Source organism: Gavia stellata, chromosome 33 (genome assembly GCF_030936135.1).
Source record: "Gavia stellata isolate bGavSte3 chromosome 33, bGavSte3.hap2, whole genome shotgun sequence".
NCBI classification, from domain to species: domain Eukaryota; kingdom Metazoa; phylum Chordata; class Aves; order Gaviiformes; family Gaviidae; genus Gavia; species Gavia stellata.
Window position 1 is genome coordinate 1,747,210 of NC_082626.1, and position 15,775 is coordinate 1,762,984.

Genomic DNA, 15,775 nt, shown 5'->3' on the forward strand with positions numbered 1-15,775 from the left:
GCTGTCTGCAGTTGACACTTCTAAACCACAGTAAGGACCATGTACATAATTTCACAGTATATCTGACTGAGTTCCTGAGTTTGGGACTTCTTCGGTTCTGTTTAAGTTATGTAGATACTAAATATAAATAGAATTGGTGTAAATATTATATAGGCAGCCTAAAACTGAACAAAAATACTGCACCATACAATGGCATATCTTTTTAGGTTATCAGTAAAGCATGTAGCCATCTCCTGAGTCAAGCAGATGCATATCTCGCAAGACAGTTTTCTTTATGCGGTTCAGCTGCCAAAAGATCTTAGGCTACGTATTTTACTACAGTAAGTCGTATGGCTAAGCATAATGTAACAGTGTTCAGAGAACATCCGACCAGAAACTGAAGGCAGAGTATGAAGAAAGAAAGGCAAGAGCTGCTGCCCATGCCCAGCTCTCACCCTCTGTAACTGGGCAGTGCATACAGCACGCTTCTCAGCACCCATTACCTAAAAAGTCAGCTATAAATTCACCTTTTATTTGTTTTTATTTAGTTGTCTCTGGTAAATTGCATAGCTTTTCCAGCAAGACCCGCAGCTTCCACAGTGGTATCCAGCAGTAAAACAACAGCCAGAAGGGATGTTCTACTCGCTGCCAGGACCTGAAAATCTGCAAGAAATTCTGTTGTGGTAAAGACTACCATAACAAAAGCTCCCGTAACAAAAGGAGCCCTTAAGTATGGGTGCTAACAGAGATCCCGCTATGCTGTCCTGAAGGAAGGAATTAAGTATCTGGGCTGGCAAGGCGATGACAACGGACAGCGGCTGAGCCACTGCCCTCAGGTCAGGGCAGCCAGCTCCTTGCAGCTATCCGCTCTGGTGCCAGACGTGAATTGGCCAACTGGAAACATGACTAAGTGTAAGCGCAACACAGCACAAATTCCCCCGGAACAGGAAGAAAAGCTTAGATCTCATGGAAATGGAAAAGGCACAGCAGTCCAGATCCTCTGCAACGGTAATTTAGTTCCAGATCCATCCCACCTAATTGTAGCTACCCCGCCAAGATCTGCTTGCTGTTGTGGATGTAATTCCTCAAATTTGTATAAGCCCTGTAAGAAAAATGTTTTTTAAGTGATGGTTAATCATTGCTTAGTGGAAACAAAAGAATATAGAAGGTCACATGCCTCCTCAAAGAAATGGTTGCTTTTATCCTATACCTGGTCTCTGGTAAAAGTCAGGTCCATGTGGTCTGAAGTTTGGTTGAAAAATCCTGATGTTATGCATTATTGAATGAACTGTCCAAAGGCTCACCTGATTCCTAACACCCTGGAGGCTCTTTTTGTTGTGAGTAAGGAAGCTTTGCTTGCATCCCTTTCAAGCTTTGGCTTTCTTCCATACAAACTAATTTGAAACAGCAACTGGAAGACCAAGTAATTAACTATGAAGAGGACACATCCTCTGTTAAACATGGCTGCAGCTGAGGCCTTTGTGGTGTGAGAGTAAAGAGCAGTTTGTAGGGCTGCAGCCTGGGGTTTTGGTATCTATTTAGCAGATTACAACCCTGAGATTTGAACTAGTGGAGAGCTGACAGCTCCTATACAATCCATTGTGGGAAATACCAGCTTAGCCCTTAAAACTGCATATAACATTGCCTCCTCATGAATGACAGAAAAGGACTAACTTAAATTTACAGAAAAAGAACAGTTTGATATCTAGAAAATAGCTGGCTCTGGGAAGAAGGAGGCAAATGAAGTAAATAGAAGGCAGTTTCAGGAGGGATTTTTTATACATTTTCTCAAACTGCCTGAAGAACCTGAGACTCCCATTAACACCAGCCCACATTTAACACACATGGTTCACCTCAAAATGATGAAACAGTTTTGCTCAATATTTATGTTTATAGGTTGATTCAAATTCTCATGCTGCATGAAATGCAAATTACAAAACAAATACTTCTTTCATCTTAGCACTTAATTGGCAAGATTCATTCCTGGTAACGTTCCATTAAATACATTAGAATGACAGGAGGAATTATGCTGGCTTCATTTATTTTCCTCTTCTTTTATTGGTTGACATAATGGTGGTGGCTCAAATGTTAATCATAATTGCCATCTGCTTTCATATGCAGGTTTTCTTTCCATCCTTCCTTACCCATGCTAGATAAAGTATAATTGGTACGAAACATGGTGTCTTTCTTGTGAAATCAGCAACACTTATATGAAGTTGGAATTAGATTTGGACCATCCTGCACTTTTCAGGGAAAAAAATCAAGAGATACATTGCAAAGTACTTTTTAAAATCATCCAGACTCATGCCTTGTCTCCCAGACTACCCAGTTGTACAGTTTCTTCACATTTTAGAGCTAAATTCATTGGTCACAAAAAAGGTAAACAGTTTCTTAGCCAGATTACAGTCAACTTGTTAAATAGATTATTTTAGGAAGCTGAGCATGTGTTTAAAACATAGAAGAAAGGTAGACTGCTCAGAGTTAGACTAGAAAAGTTCCAAAACATGAGGACAGAGGCAGACGTTGCAGATCTTTGTGCTACAGAGACTGAAGGGGATGCGAATTAGTACAACATCAGCACTGAAACAGCTTATACAGAAGCTTAAACAAATAAATGAAAACCTAAATTATAAAAGAAAATCAAGTGAAATCCTAAGGTTAGAAATCATGAACTGGTAAAGGGAACAGGAAGAGTGCTCTTGACCAGTACAATTTAATTAATAAATTTCAAAATGCTGGGCTGCTTGAACCTAACCACATACTTACATTGCAATAATGACGCACCACTTCATGCGTAAACTGCTAAGGAGGGTTTGGGAAGTGGTTAAAAACACACACAAACAGTATTTGAACAATCTTTGTGAGTATTATTGCTCTTGTGATCCCCTAGGGCCATCTCAAAGTCTGGAAAAAAACCCCTCATAATTTAAGTATAATTTCTGGTAGAAATGTTGCAGTGTTTATTACTTGACAAACAACTGATCCATGGGCAAATGAGGATTTCTGAGGCTGGACCAGGCACTGTTTATTACACAGAATTTCAGAATAGGGGAATATGGCTGGAATATAGCTGCGTGTTTCAGTAGAGCTTGTTGTTTGTCGATGAAAGCAAAATTGTTGTGTTTTGAGGACGATACGAATTCTGGTAAGGTAAGCATCTGAGGCAGAATAAATTGTCTTGCAGAAATTCTTGTCCCTCCCCACTAAGTGTTGGGGAAGCCTGAGTAATTTCAAGTGACAAGTCACCTGAAATCTTGACAGTCAAAACTGGGCTCTGCAACAATAAGCACTCTGCAGGTGACATCCCGCTAGTCAGGAAAGAAAGAAGAGGGAAAAAAAAAAATCCATCATTGCAACAACTATTCCTCAGATAATTCCATTGCTTTTTGTGCCAAGTCTGGGAAGGAAGCACTGAGAAATTGTTTCTGTGACATCTTCCAGCAAAACTTTTGTTCAATTCCTTTGTAAGGTCAAGGAGTAGATGCAAGGGCAAACTAGACTCCATCATATGAACAAAAAGAAAGAGAAGATCTAGACTGAATGAATGCAGTGGTGGACAGAAACATAGAATTTCACAAAGAAACTGAGAAATTTGCACCTGCTTCACCACTGACTCGTGTTAAGTCCTCCTTCGGAGCTGTGCAGTGTCACTACAGAGAAGCTAGTAACTATTAATCTGTTTGCATTTGCAGCCACTCTACATTGCTGAACCCGTGAGATAATCTCTGTGTGCCTTTGCAGATTCCAGGTGAAAAATAAGGAAAAAATACTGATATCCCTTCAGAGAAAACTTTAGCCTTTGGTTTAAACACTGTTCCAGGTACTAAAATACCATGTTTTCTGCTGGTCTTGCCAAGCAGCAAAGAAAATTCAGAATTTATAAATCAAAGACCATTAGACAATGTCCATGATTACCACAGGTACAGGACCTCTCTCATGTTTTGTGGCTGTGAGTGGGAAAAGGATCAGAAGGTGTCTTCCACCTCACTGAACATTTCATTGCAAAATGTGTGAGTAGATTAGATTACAGCCTGGATCTAAAGCACTTAAATACAAACATGTATATGACAGCAGGTTATAGCTCTGATTAAAATCATTACGGGAAGTTAATGAAGGAAGTGCTAAATAAACAGAAGCAGTTTAATTCCTCCTGCAATGCCAGTGAGCAGGGTGGAATGATACCAGCAGTGAAGCTGGTCAATTAAACCTCCAGATGAAAGAGAACTGGGAGCTGGAATGTGCATATCATGCTATTCAGAGATTTAGGGTGATTTTGCAAACAGCAAGCGAAAACAGTTTCATCACTTTGGGAAGTTATGTGTGCTTCAAATTTGGGCTGGTTGGTGATTATGACTTCATGCATACAGTGCGCCTCAGACCCCCCAGGCAATCTGAAGTGCTCTATAAAAGGAGCAGGTACGCAGAGCGATTCCATCTCCCTCTCCTGCATACTCTCCTCTACAGCAAGTAAGTCTGATGCCATTTCATTTCTTTCTAAATGCCAGAATGCCTTTGCACTGGAGCTTAGAATACTGTTCCCTACTATTACATTAGAGGTTTTAGGACTATTTTTTGATTCTCTCTTTTTCTCTCTCTTTTTTTTTTTTTTTTTTTTAGTATGTTGGCAAGTTGAGTTACTGGTAGGCTTTAGGAGTCAAGACCAGGGTTTGAGGCATTTATTCCACTGTAATTCCTATTTGGGCATTCTTGTACTGTTAGCAGACTGAAAATGTAGGATAGCATAAGCTTTAAAATGCAGAACTCTCCTGTACCATTTCAGTTAATGACTGAGTCAGAGAGACATGGCCATATCCTAAGCTGTTTAATGACCCAGCTGAAGAAAGAGCATTATCTACATGGGAATACTATTGCAGAATAATCCTAGCTTGTATTTGGTTTTATGGCTAGGTAAAACCTAAATCCGGCTTATTTTAAACCCTAGTTATTTTCACCAGAGACAATAATAAGGGAAGTAGACCGGTGGTCTGATCCAATGTGTTTGTCATATGTCTGTTTGTAAATCCAGATCCAGATTAGCTCTTCAGATACACTGACTTCAATGATTTGATTCTCTGCATCTCAGGGCTACTTTATGAAGTAGGAAAGTATGAAAGAGGAAAGTATGAAAGAGGAAAGTAATATTTCCTCTTTTTTACTGGAAAAAGTGCGAAGCCACAAGCTTTTGTGACCAGGCATTTAGCTGAAATGGTAGTTTGCAAACTGTGGTTTTATCTGATGAAGGAAATCGTCTCCTTACATTTTATCAACCTGTGCCACACTCTATATGAAATTACACTGCAAAGCCAAGAAATATTTGGATAGAAATATTTTATAGGGTATATTTACTTATTACTTCAAGTATATGAATCTATCCTCAGGCTCAAATGTTTTGGGAGTTTTACCAGAGGGATTACAGAGATTAAGAGAACATAAAACTAAAAGGGGACAACAGAAAGTATATTACCCCAAAGAGCTTGAAAAGAAACAGGGACCAGAAAAGGAGGAAGAAATGTGTGGTTAAAGCAGTGCTGGGTTCTTGACTCCACCCATCTCTCCCAAGACAAAATCTGCTTCTGTCCCACCCGGTGTAACGAGGAGGCCAGCTCTGGTGTAGCTCCTGCAGCTCCTGGTTTTCAACCCGCATTCACCAGGGAGGAGCGCTGGTGTTTTAGTAAAAAACGTGCCGCCAACACTCTGTTCCTCTGGGAAGGAATGCGAATTAAAAAAAAAAGCAGCAGCAATTTCAGAAGGCTTGGCGGATGTGACAAGTGCAGGGATTACTGGAGGGGGAAGATCAGAGCAATGCTGATTGACAGGAAAGTTTGTGAACAGCGTCATCAATTTTGCTTATGCATCTGGTGATCATTTTGCCTGTTCCCCAACAACCCAGCACCAAACCTTGACCTGTTGTTCCAGTAGATCTTGTGCTTTGTTTTTATGCAGTTCTGTGCTCTGTGTTTCAGGATCGCCTTCATCCCTGCAAAGAAATGTCTTGCTACGACCTGTGCCCCACCACCAGCAGCATCGCCTGCCCCCAGCCCATCGCTAACAGCTGTAATGAGCCGTGTGTCCGGCAGTGCCCCGACTCGACGGCCCTGATCCAGCCACCCCCTGTTGTCGTCACCTTCCCCGGCCCCATCCTCAGCTCCTTCCCCCAGCAAGCCGTGGTGGGCTCCTCCGGAGCACCCGCCTTTGGGGGCTCCCTGGGGCTGCGGGGCCTCTATGGCTCCGGGAACCTCTACGGTTATGGGGGCTCTCTGGGATATGGGGCCCAGTACGGTTACGGGAGTTCAGCCCTCTCCACGCTCGGCAGTGGGTACTGCAGCCCGTACTCCTCCCGCCGGTACAGCCGGTTCCTCCGCAGCAGCTGTGGGCCCTGCTAAAGGCAGCGGAGAGGTCTCGGAAGAGCCACACATGAAGGTCCAAACGCAGAGCAATGAGGATGGGGTTTCAGCGTTCCTGCAGCCCTGCAATGGAGCTACTGCCACTGAGCATTTCTGACCTTTCTCCTACCTTTTGTTTACCCTTCAGTTTCTAGTTTGTTCTTGCTATTGTTGCCCGTTCCAGCTTCCCCATTTTTTTTTAACCATCATGCGGCAGCCTATTCCATATGGACATCACCCATAATGACAAGTATCTTCATCAGTAATTGCACACCAGACAGAAGAAAGCCAGCTGAGCACAGCAATATCTCTGAGCAGGACATTTGTTGAACATTCTCTGAAATTGTCTGGAAACAGATTTTTCATATTCTGTGATATCTCGCTTTGCAAACGCAGGCATTTCTTGCTCATTAAAATTTTGTTGCATCACACAGCAGCATTCTGGTTTCCTTCCTCCCTTCATCCACAGCCTGCCCGGGTGATATCTTCCTATGGGCAGGACCAAGCTGCTAACTAAGCAGTAGTACTGCAGAACATTTTAGCACAGACTGGATTTACACGGTGTCAAAAATCTTCCCGTAATGACACTCCTGAGTAGCAGCTTTCCATCCTTTGAAGAGACAAGAAGTTTACAATAACACAGTATCTTAACTCCTGTTATTTAAACATGATTTCAGTGGGGCCATTCCATGAGCATCCAGAGAATTGTGGGTTTCCATGCTGACCACAAATGCCACCAAGGTGGTGCCCAGCAGAGTACTTTCCAAATGTAAATTCACACCTATAAATTCACAGCTACAATGCTCAATCTATAGCATTGACATTGCTCAGCAGTACTTAAACTCCAGACATCCCAAGCAGCTAATACATTGCTCTTATTCCTCCTTGTAGTCATCAGCCTCTCCACCCCAGTAAGAAAGAGGAATAATCCCTGTTCCCTCTAAGAAATAACTGTAGTACAGTAAGTATCAGGAGCAGCAGACTCAGTGCTTCTAAGCTTCTGGTAATATAACCAATTCAAATTGTAATGGACCTGCAAATGAGGCACACTCAGTGCTGTGCAAACAAAGAATAAAGTCAGTCCCTGCCCTCAAGTCCTTTCAGAGTAAATAGACAAGGCAAGCAAAGCATGGGCATCATTGCTCTCTTCCCTTTTTTGCAGATAGGCATCTTTTATACAGAAATTAACGGCTGTGTTTTCCATACTGTCAAAACATTATTAAATATTTTCCCCAGGTGACAAAGGAATCACTTGGCAAAGCCCAACTGAATTCCTCTCTCCAATATCCCCATCTAACAATTGACATACAGTCTCTGTTTCCAGTTTTCTATTCCACTGGTTAGCTTCAGGTTTGCTTTTCACTGTTACTCTCATCTCCTTTAGGAAAAGAGGAAAATAGCAGCAGATAAGGAGCACACCATGGAATATTCCTGTCTGTCTCTTTGCTCTGGTGTCAGGAACACTGGCATATATTGGGACGGGGAGAATTTCAGTAATGTTAACTTCCATGTTAATATTCAAATTTGCCTGTAATCTGGGTCAGTAGTCTGACTGCTATGTGTCAGTCAGTAATGATGGTGTTTAAAATTGAAAATATCCTTTTTTTTTTTTTCAGACAGAACTCTGAAAAAGAGATAATCAGTCAAACCGACAAGTTTTCATGGACTTCTGCTTACTTTATCTGAAAGACGGTACATGGCATGGCCAGTAGTATACAGGACATAGGAAATTTAGCAGATCATAGAATCATGGAATCATGGAATGGTTTGGCTTGGAAAGAACTTTTGAAGATCATCTAGTCCACCCCCCCTGCCATAGGCAGGGACATCTTTCACTAGATCAGGTTGCTCAAAGCCCCATCCAACCTGACCTTGAACACTTCCAAAAAACAGTGACCTCAGGATTCAAGACATGGCTTATTATAATTTGTTTTCTAAGTAAAAGGGGAGAATGAGCTAAAAGAAGATCCCTTTCTCCAGGTTTCTCTGGTAGAGCATTTTATTTAAAACATCTGAAACATTCAAGTTCACATCCTCCAATTGCCAAACTGATAAAAGGTAGACTGCAAGCAGTCACTTTGCTAATTCCTCCATAATCAAACCCTGGAAGGAAGCTGGCATTCAGCAGGGCATATTTCTGGTCCTATTATGTTGAGCCATTGTGCCTGCAGGCTATTTACCAGTGGTGTGAGTCTGAACCACATGAAAAACCATTAGGCTCTAGCAGTGACTAAATATTTAGTGAATCCGCCTATTTAAATCGAACATGAAAGGCTTAACTCCCACAGATATCTGTCTTGAACTGTAATTTAGTGCGTGGGGAGGACATATACTTCAGGCTGTGTTTACAACATCTTTATGAATCAACTTCTGATTGCATCTCATTTACCAATAGTGTTACCTTATAGTAGGATACAAACACATGCTCAGAGCACATTTAGAGAAGAGAGAGGAGAGCGTAGTGACCTCTGCAGTTCAAGATGAGACAGTGTGATTTCATTTATTGTTCTTGGTAATTACTTGCTTCACTGACAGAAGGAACAGGAGTCTGAGTTGCTGATGCTAACTGTCAACAGCCTGGACTTCCCATGGCTGACCAAGAACTGCGGGAGACTTCGCGGTCAGATCTGGTCCCCATGTTGCAGTGGCCAGCAAACTGTCAAGATCTCAGCACTGCTTCCAGATTATCGTGATAAACATCAGCTGGTGTTACTCCCATCTCCTATCTGCATGTGGTGTGGCCTGAGATGCGTTGGGTCTGCCAGTGAAATTAGTTCTCTTATCTTCTACTGTGTTCATCTGTGATTACACTTACACGAAGGTGTAATCCAAGTTCAGCCTGCTGTGCATTTGGGAAGTGGCAGATTGCTGACGGTAAGGAGCAGTACAGAACAACGGAAGGCAGTTAAACAACTGTCCTTTGATGTTTGCTCTGGTCTACAATCATAACATGCAAATTCAGCCTGGCAGATGAGAAGCAGCAATGCAAATTTTGCAGTTCCTGCTCTCCAAGGGACAGTCTCTGCAGGTCACTTTACCAAATAATGGTGTTGCGGAGTGCTATGTCTTCAAGCACCATTCAAAGTCAGTAGAGTCCATTGATCCATTAATACATACTACAGTGATCTGTTTATAGTCCGGGCTCTAACCTCTGGCTCCCACGTGTGCCTTTTCTGTAGCACAACAAGTACGTAGGCAGAGCAGCTTCCTCCAGGTACACTGACAACATCCACGCTGAAGGATATCTGACTGCACCCTTTCAGCGCAACATGAGAAACTGGCTGCTATTGCGAGTCCAGTGCAGAGGTGCAGCAAGACGGGCTGACAAGACAATTGATGTAATTCTGCTCTTCTGTGTGGGATGAAAACAAAAATCTTGAAAAGAGGTCTTCTGCAGTGATCAACACCATAGTGATGCATCTTAAAAATTCCTGATCTGGTTGCTTTAGCGCTCTGCATACCTGCCCAAATAAGAACTGGTTTTTTGACAGCATCCTAGTGACTCCAAGAATAATCATGCAGTGCATTGGAGACAGAGGAAGGACGAAAACAAGACAAAGCCTTCAGACACATCCTAACAAGAAAGAGGAGTTGCCTGGATACCTCATGGTAGCCTCATCTCATTTCAGCTAGTTTTACAGGTGAAGTCACACCTCCAAACCCTTTGAAGTTATTACCACATACTTGACCCTGTCCAAACAAATTTCTGTAGCGTGAGACTGGGGTTTGCCTGGAATCATTCTGCTCGAGTATTGCGAAGTTTGTTAGTGCATTGCTGGTATTCCTAGGAACAGCAGCTTCACACAGGGAAGAGCAGAAGTGCTGAGCAGTGTCTGATGTCTGGTCCGTCAGAGTCCTGGTTGGCGTTGCAAGCATAGGATGAGGTGAACGCCTCTTAATAGCTGTACTAATTGTATGCAAATTGCATCACTAGAAAAACAGCTCTACAGGACATACTGAGCAGCCTGGCACTGCGCTGCTGTTGAACAAAGAGAGATGCTGAACATGCCCAATATCCACAGTCATCTCTCAGTAGCCTCAAATGTACGTGTAAAGTTCCTGAGATGGAAAATATTATTTGGCCTGAATGATACCTGTTGCTCTGCAGGGAAGTCTTAAGAATTATTCTTTTATTTATCTTAACTAGGGCTGCCAAGAATTTAGAAGTATTAATGGGAAAGTTCAAAGAACTCACAGAATTTCAGCAAAGATCTGCCATTCAGTTAAAAATTCCTGTTGGCTATTCAAAGGAAAGTTCTACCCACAGATCGTTACATGCTATTTTTAAGCAATGAAAAATATCATAAAACCAATGTACGGGGATGTAATTAAACTGGAGCCTCAGGCAAGTAGTGAGACACAGGGAAGATCTTCAAAGTTACTCCTGTGTTTAACTTTCTTTGCTAGCGTGTAGCACATACACGCTGTAACCACACCTGTCCTGGAGGAAATTTCAAACTTAGTTGTAAGGGTTACAAAACATGTTTATCCAGCATGAAATTACTTTTGTGCAGAAGGCACTCATTATGCTCGCTCCTGCTTGAAGGGCCTGGTCACCTTCCAACTTTAGGCGTTGAAAGAAAGCAAACACGGTCATGTTTCACTATGAAGATTAATGCTCACCCAGAATGGTATATAAACATAAAAAGGTGGGCAAAAAAAAAAAGACAAGAAAGCTCAGAATTTTGATGCACAATAATTTAATGAAGTAAGAAGTAAAATATCTTATTGAGAATGAAAAACACAGGGAAAATATTGTCAGGGTCTCATTAAAAGCTGCAAGCAAAGAATTGCTCCAGGGCTATGCATTCCACATACATTACTCTTTCTTTTTCACGGCATGGGAAGACTTACACAATCTAGTCCCACTTTCAACCTGCCAAAGATCATTGATATAACTAATTTGAGGTCGTTATTATCAGGAGCCACTGGAAAGAATAGTCAGAAAACTAAATTCAATCGTTAGCTTGAGAGTTACGAGTAAGTGTGATTTTCAGAGATGTGCAATTCACATTCCAGGAAAGCAACGCCAGTAACAGGGTGTTGTTTTCCTCCGTGTTGGGTGATTGCTCCTTGCTCCTTATTTAACACGGTCTGCAGCTCCCAAAACCATAACCACTGGATCCATAGGAAGAATATGACCTCCCATAATTGTACAAGCTCCTAGAACCATAGGAGCCACTGGGACCCAGAGAGCTCATGGATCCAAATAAGCTCCCAATGCTGGATGGTGCTGAGCTGCCCACTATGCTCTCCTGAGAGCTGGAGCTGAGAATGGGTCCTGGGAAGGTCATGACCACAGGTGGTGGGTAGATCACAGCTCTTGAATCACCACAGGACATAACACAGGGCTGGCTCCAGGCATTCGCAATTGGCTGCGGGCAGGTCACTTCGCAGGGCGCGAGGCAGCGGGAGCTGATCATCTGTCTGTAGGAAGACATCTGGGAATGGAGATAAATCTGAAACACACAGCACCGAGGCAACACAAGGCTGAAAGCTCAGACACCAATATAATGGAGACTGTGCTTGGAAGAGAAAGAATAAGATAGCAAAAAGACCAGAAGGAGGATGAAGAATTCAGTTTTGTCTCAGCAGCCATGTCCCTTTTGTCATCTTCTCATGCCCTCCTCCTCTCCCTCAGAACAATCTCCATTTCTTTTGGCTCCTAATTATGAAGCTAATTTGATACATAAAAGCATCATTAACAATCAAAGAAATTGTGTCATTGAATTTGAGCTATCCCTCTATCCTTTACTATTTCTCCTTTCCACCATTCCCTTTTGAATCTGACATGCTGTGACACTTGATCGTTTCTTTTCTAAATAACTGCAGAAAAGAACAGAAGCACTGGCTGGCACTTATATAGTAACATCCCGTGCTGGTTCTGCACCACCTGTAATCATTACAACTGTATGAGGCAAGTCATTGTTATTCCAGCTTTAAGGAAGAGGTAACTGAGGCTGAGAGGTGAATGCATTGCCCAGAGCCATTTGGTGAGGTAACAGGAGAGACGGAGTTAAAATTCAAGCAAGCCTGGTTGTTAATGACAGTGCTATTCCTCAGTATTTCAGATGCTACAGCTGGCTCCAGGGCTCCCCTTCGTGTTCTTTACACAGACAAAATGAGAAGCAGCCACATCCCTGAAGAGCTCATAAAAAGAGTTTGCTTGGCAAAATATCCCATGTTTGGGTGGGAATGCAGTATCAGTGAGGTTTCCAGTATAACTAGGACTCGTGTGAAAGTGGTCCCAGCTGTCCTGCTAAAGATGACTGAGGTGACAGATGACTGCGGCAGAACTAGGAGCTGTGCATAATTTTGTGGCGTCCTTTTCTTTAATCATAAGATCACTTGGTCACTCATAAAATTGATTTGCAGCTCCTCTTGATCTCTGTCCTGCCTTACTAAACCCCATAAAATGAAAGGCTGGGAATAAAGAAAAGGAATAATCTCCTGACCATAACAAGTACATAAAGTAACGCATGAGAGGCTTCAAATTAATTCAGAAATAATTGCAAAGAACAGGGCAAAACCTTGTTGCTAATGGTGGCTTCCTAGTTCAGTCTGAGACTCAGAGTTAACTTTCCCTGGTAGTCACCATTGCAAGTCAATGTGACCAAAGTAAGGCAGATTCATAAAGGCAGGACGGTCAGGCTGGAGGAAATAGGAATTCACCAAATCTCACCGTAAATAAGTTTGCGTATCTTAAACTTTCAACTGCTCTGAAAACTCCTGCCCTTTTACAGCCTGACACTGAATAAGTAGGAAACAATTCTTTCTGAAAGAAAGCTTCAAACATTTCACAGGTTTCTAAGAATCACAGCTTTGTTTCAGTTAAAATCCTGAATTGTTACAGTGCCATATTAATAGCAACAGCATCAGGCTGAGACTTACCCCCTCACAGCAAAGAGCAAGTCTGGAGAAATGGTTAGAGCAGCCCAGAACTGTGAGCGCTTTTATGCCTTTTCTTAGGCAATCAGGAGGATGTGAAACATTCTTCATGTATGATGTCCTAATGCATTATCAAACAAAAATTCACTCCACCTGTAACTGCCCCAGATAATGCAATTATTCTGCTCAGCGATGGTGATTGCTATTGTGTTTTGTCATTACTCTGGCAGAGTATTTTTTTTTTTCTTTTACTGCTTATTCCTATTTCTCTGATTGCATCATGGAGCAAAGATTGCTCAGGTGTTTATCCATAAACACAATAAGCTGACATACCTGAGAGACCACCCCCTTTTTCCAAGTCATGCACCAGTAAGGGGGCATTGTGCAATTTATCCCATCGTAGCCACGCACATTAATTTTTATGACTCTGATAGGAGGCACATTAGACTCCATAGACACCTTCCTACGGAGTTATAGGTTTGGAAATGGGAAGTGTTTGTTCCTGTCTGCCTGGCCAAGAAACAAACACAGAGCACATGTCCCACTTCAAGCTTTAAAAGTACAGGTGGAGTAACCTATAAGCAGGGAGCTGATCTTATCCGGCCCTGGCATGAGGGACAGGAGCCTCAAACAGTGAGAAATTCATGTCCAGTTTTCATTGTCAGGGACTCCATGGGATCATTGCTGAAGACCTCAGGGCTCCTGAGTGATGAACAATTGATTCATGGTTTGGGAAGAAACAGGTCAGGGAGCGAAGCCATGCATCACCCTAGGAAAACCTTGGGCTGGAATCCTGAAGTGCAGTTTCAGCTGATGCAGAAGATTGGCTGCTTACTTCAGCAGATTTCTGCCTCAGGTCCAGGACCCTGTCTTCAGTCCTTCAGTTATTTACTGATAAAACTATTTCCAATAGTGTCTACCCATTTTTTGTACCCAAGCTGACACAATTTACAAAAGCTTTTTTAACCTCAAGAAGACGAGATCTTCCCCTCTAAAATCCAGCCCCTTCTACAGAATTTGAAGTAGAATGCCTGGTTTTGAGTACCCTCAAGACTTCTGTTCTCAAATGATAATTTTATTCCAGTTTGTCCATCAGCATTTGGTAACTGTTACCAATACTGCAGTGTAATGCAGTACAGGTGACCCATGCAAGAAGGCTGACGAAGCCTCTTCTCCGGGGCCGCCTTAGGATTTCCCTCAGTGTTGTTTCCTAGCAATGCCTGCGGAGACACCCTTTAAAGCTACTGATAGTTTATGGTAGAGGATTCACATAAACAAGAAACAGGAATAGAAACAAAGGGAAGAAGATGTTGTGGGGAAACAACCCACCTGGTCTGCTCCTCCTGCCCAAACCACACCTGGTTTCACTTTGTCTGGAAGCAGATGATGACAGTGATGACATATACCTAACAGATACCTGCAGATGAATCACATAATTCTTGGAGATGCATCCGTCTGCTAACCATCCTGCCCTCCTGATAGGGCAAAGGGAGCTACTTAGTAGTATCAATACTGCTCACACCCCAAACTGTTTCTTTTGACTCATGATGTTCAGGGTTACTGCCACAGGCTTTGCTTGTGTAATTTCACAGACCCACAAAGTGGCATCCAGATGCCATCTTAATGCTTTTTCCCATATAATGGAAGTTTCATGGGCTTTACTGACTTAAACCATTCACAGCCATTTTTGCCAGTGCAAATATGGTATAGTAAAATACTCAGAGGCAAATAGCTCTATGAAAAGCAAAGTTAGCATGACATATGGACTACCTTTGCAGATATTCTTCATATGACAAATCACAGTACTGTTGTGGCACATATGGATCCATTGTATGCTAACATTCATCAAACCCATTGACTAAATTATCATAGAATATTTTTATCTATATCAAACACATCATTTCATTGTACCACCATCAAAAAAGACATTTAAATATATCTGCAAAAACTTCCATTAATTGATTTTGGATTATTTCTTTACAAGCATGACTAAAAACTCTTCCTGACTAGCTTGGATGAACATCACAGTCAAGAATAGCAAAGGGACATCCTTCGTTTCAGTTTGTAATTGAAATCCAAACTCTGCTCAGGATGCCCAGGTATTTCTGTGCAATTCTTCCAAGCCCACGGTGGATGGCTTTGGAGTCATCCATCCAAGAGTGCATCTCATACAGTGTGGGTGGAATTTGTCTCATCTGGTAACATAGCACACCTAGGTTGTACTGGCATGTCTACTACACCCTAGGAGGAGTCAAATAACAGCACACGAGTGGATGAGCCATCTGAGAGAAGGAGAATGCAATGAAAAAGGCGTAACTGCCAACAAGGAGGGGTTGAGTAGCACTTTCTGTTTGAAGAACAGTATTTCTAATTTCTTAAAAAATAATATTTATGCCTTCGTATGACTATACTTCAAGTCAAAAAGCATGACTGCTGTTGATGTGGACACATTAAACCCTGTTGCTGGAATGGCCATAAAACCTAGCTGGGACCGTAAAATAAATATTCATAGGGATAACGCAAGA

General features: G+C 42.2%; 1 protein-coding gene across 1 annotated transcript; it reads left to right on the forward strand.

The window, feature by feature from the left end:
* Positions 1 to 5,963: 5,963 nt before the first annotated feature.
* On the forward strand, positions 5,964 to 6,362 carry LOC104256826 (scale keratin). Its single transcript, XM_009811380.2, has one exon. The coding sequence runs from the start codon at positions 5,967 to 5,969 to the stop codon at positions 6,360 to 6,362; it is 396 nt and encodes a 131-aa protein (XP_009809682.2). The 5' UTR covers positions 5,964 to 5,966.
* The last annotated feature ends 9,413 nt before the right edge of the window (positions 6,363 to 15,775 follow it).

What these genes read in the sequence shown, in the direction of transcription:
- LOC104256826 (XM_009811380.2), top strand. Translation starts at nt 5,967, where the DNA reads ATGTCTTGCTACGACCTGTGCCCCACCACCAGCAGCATCGCCTGCCCC.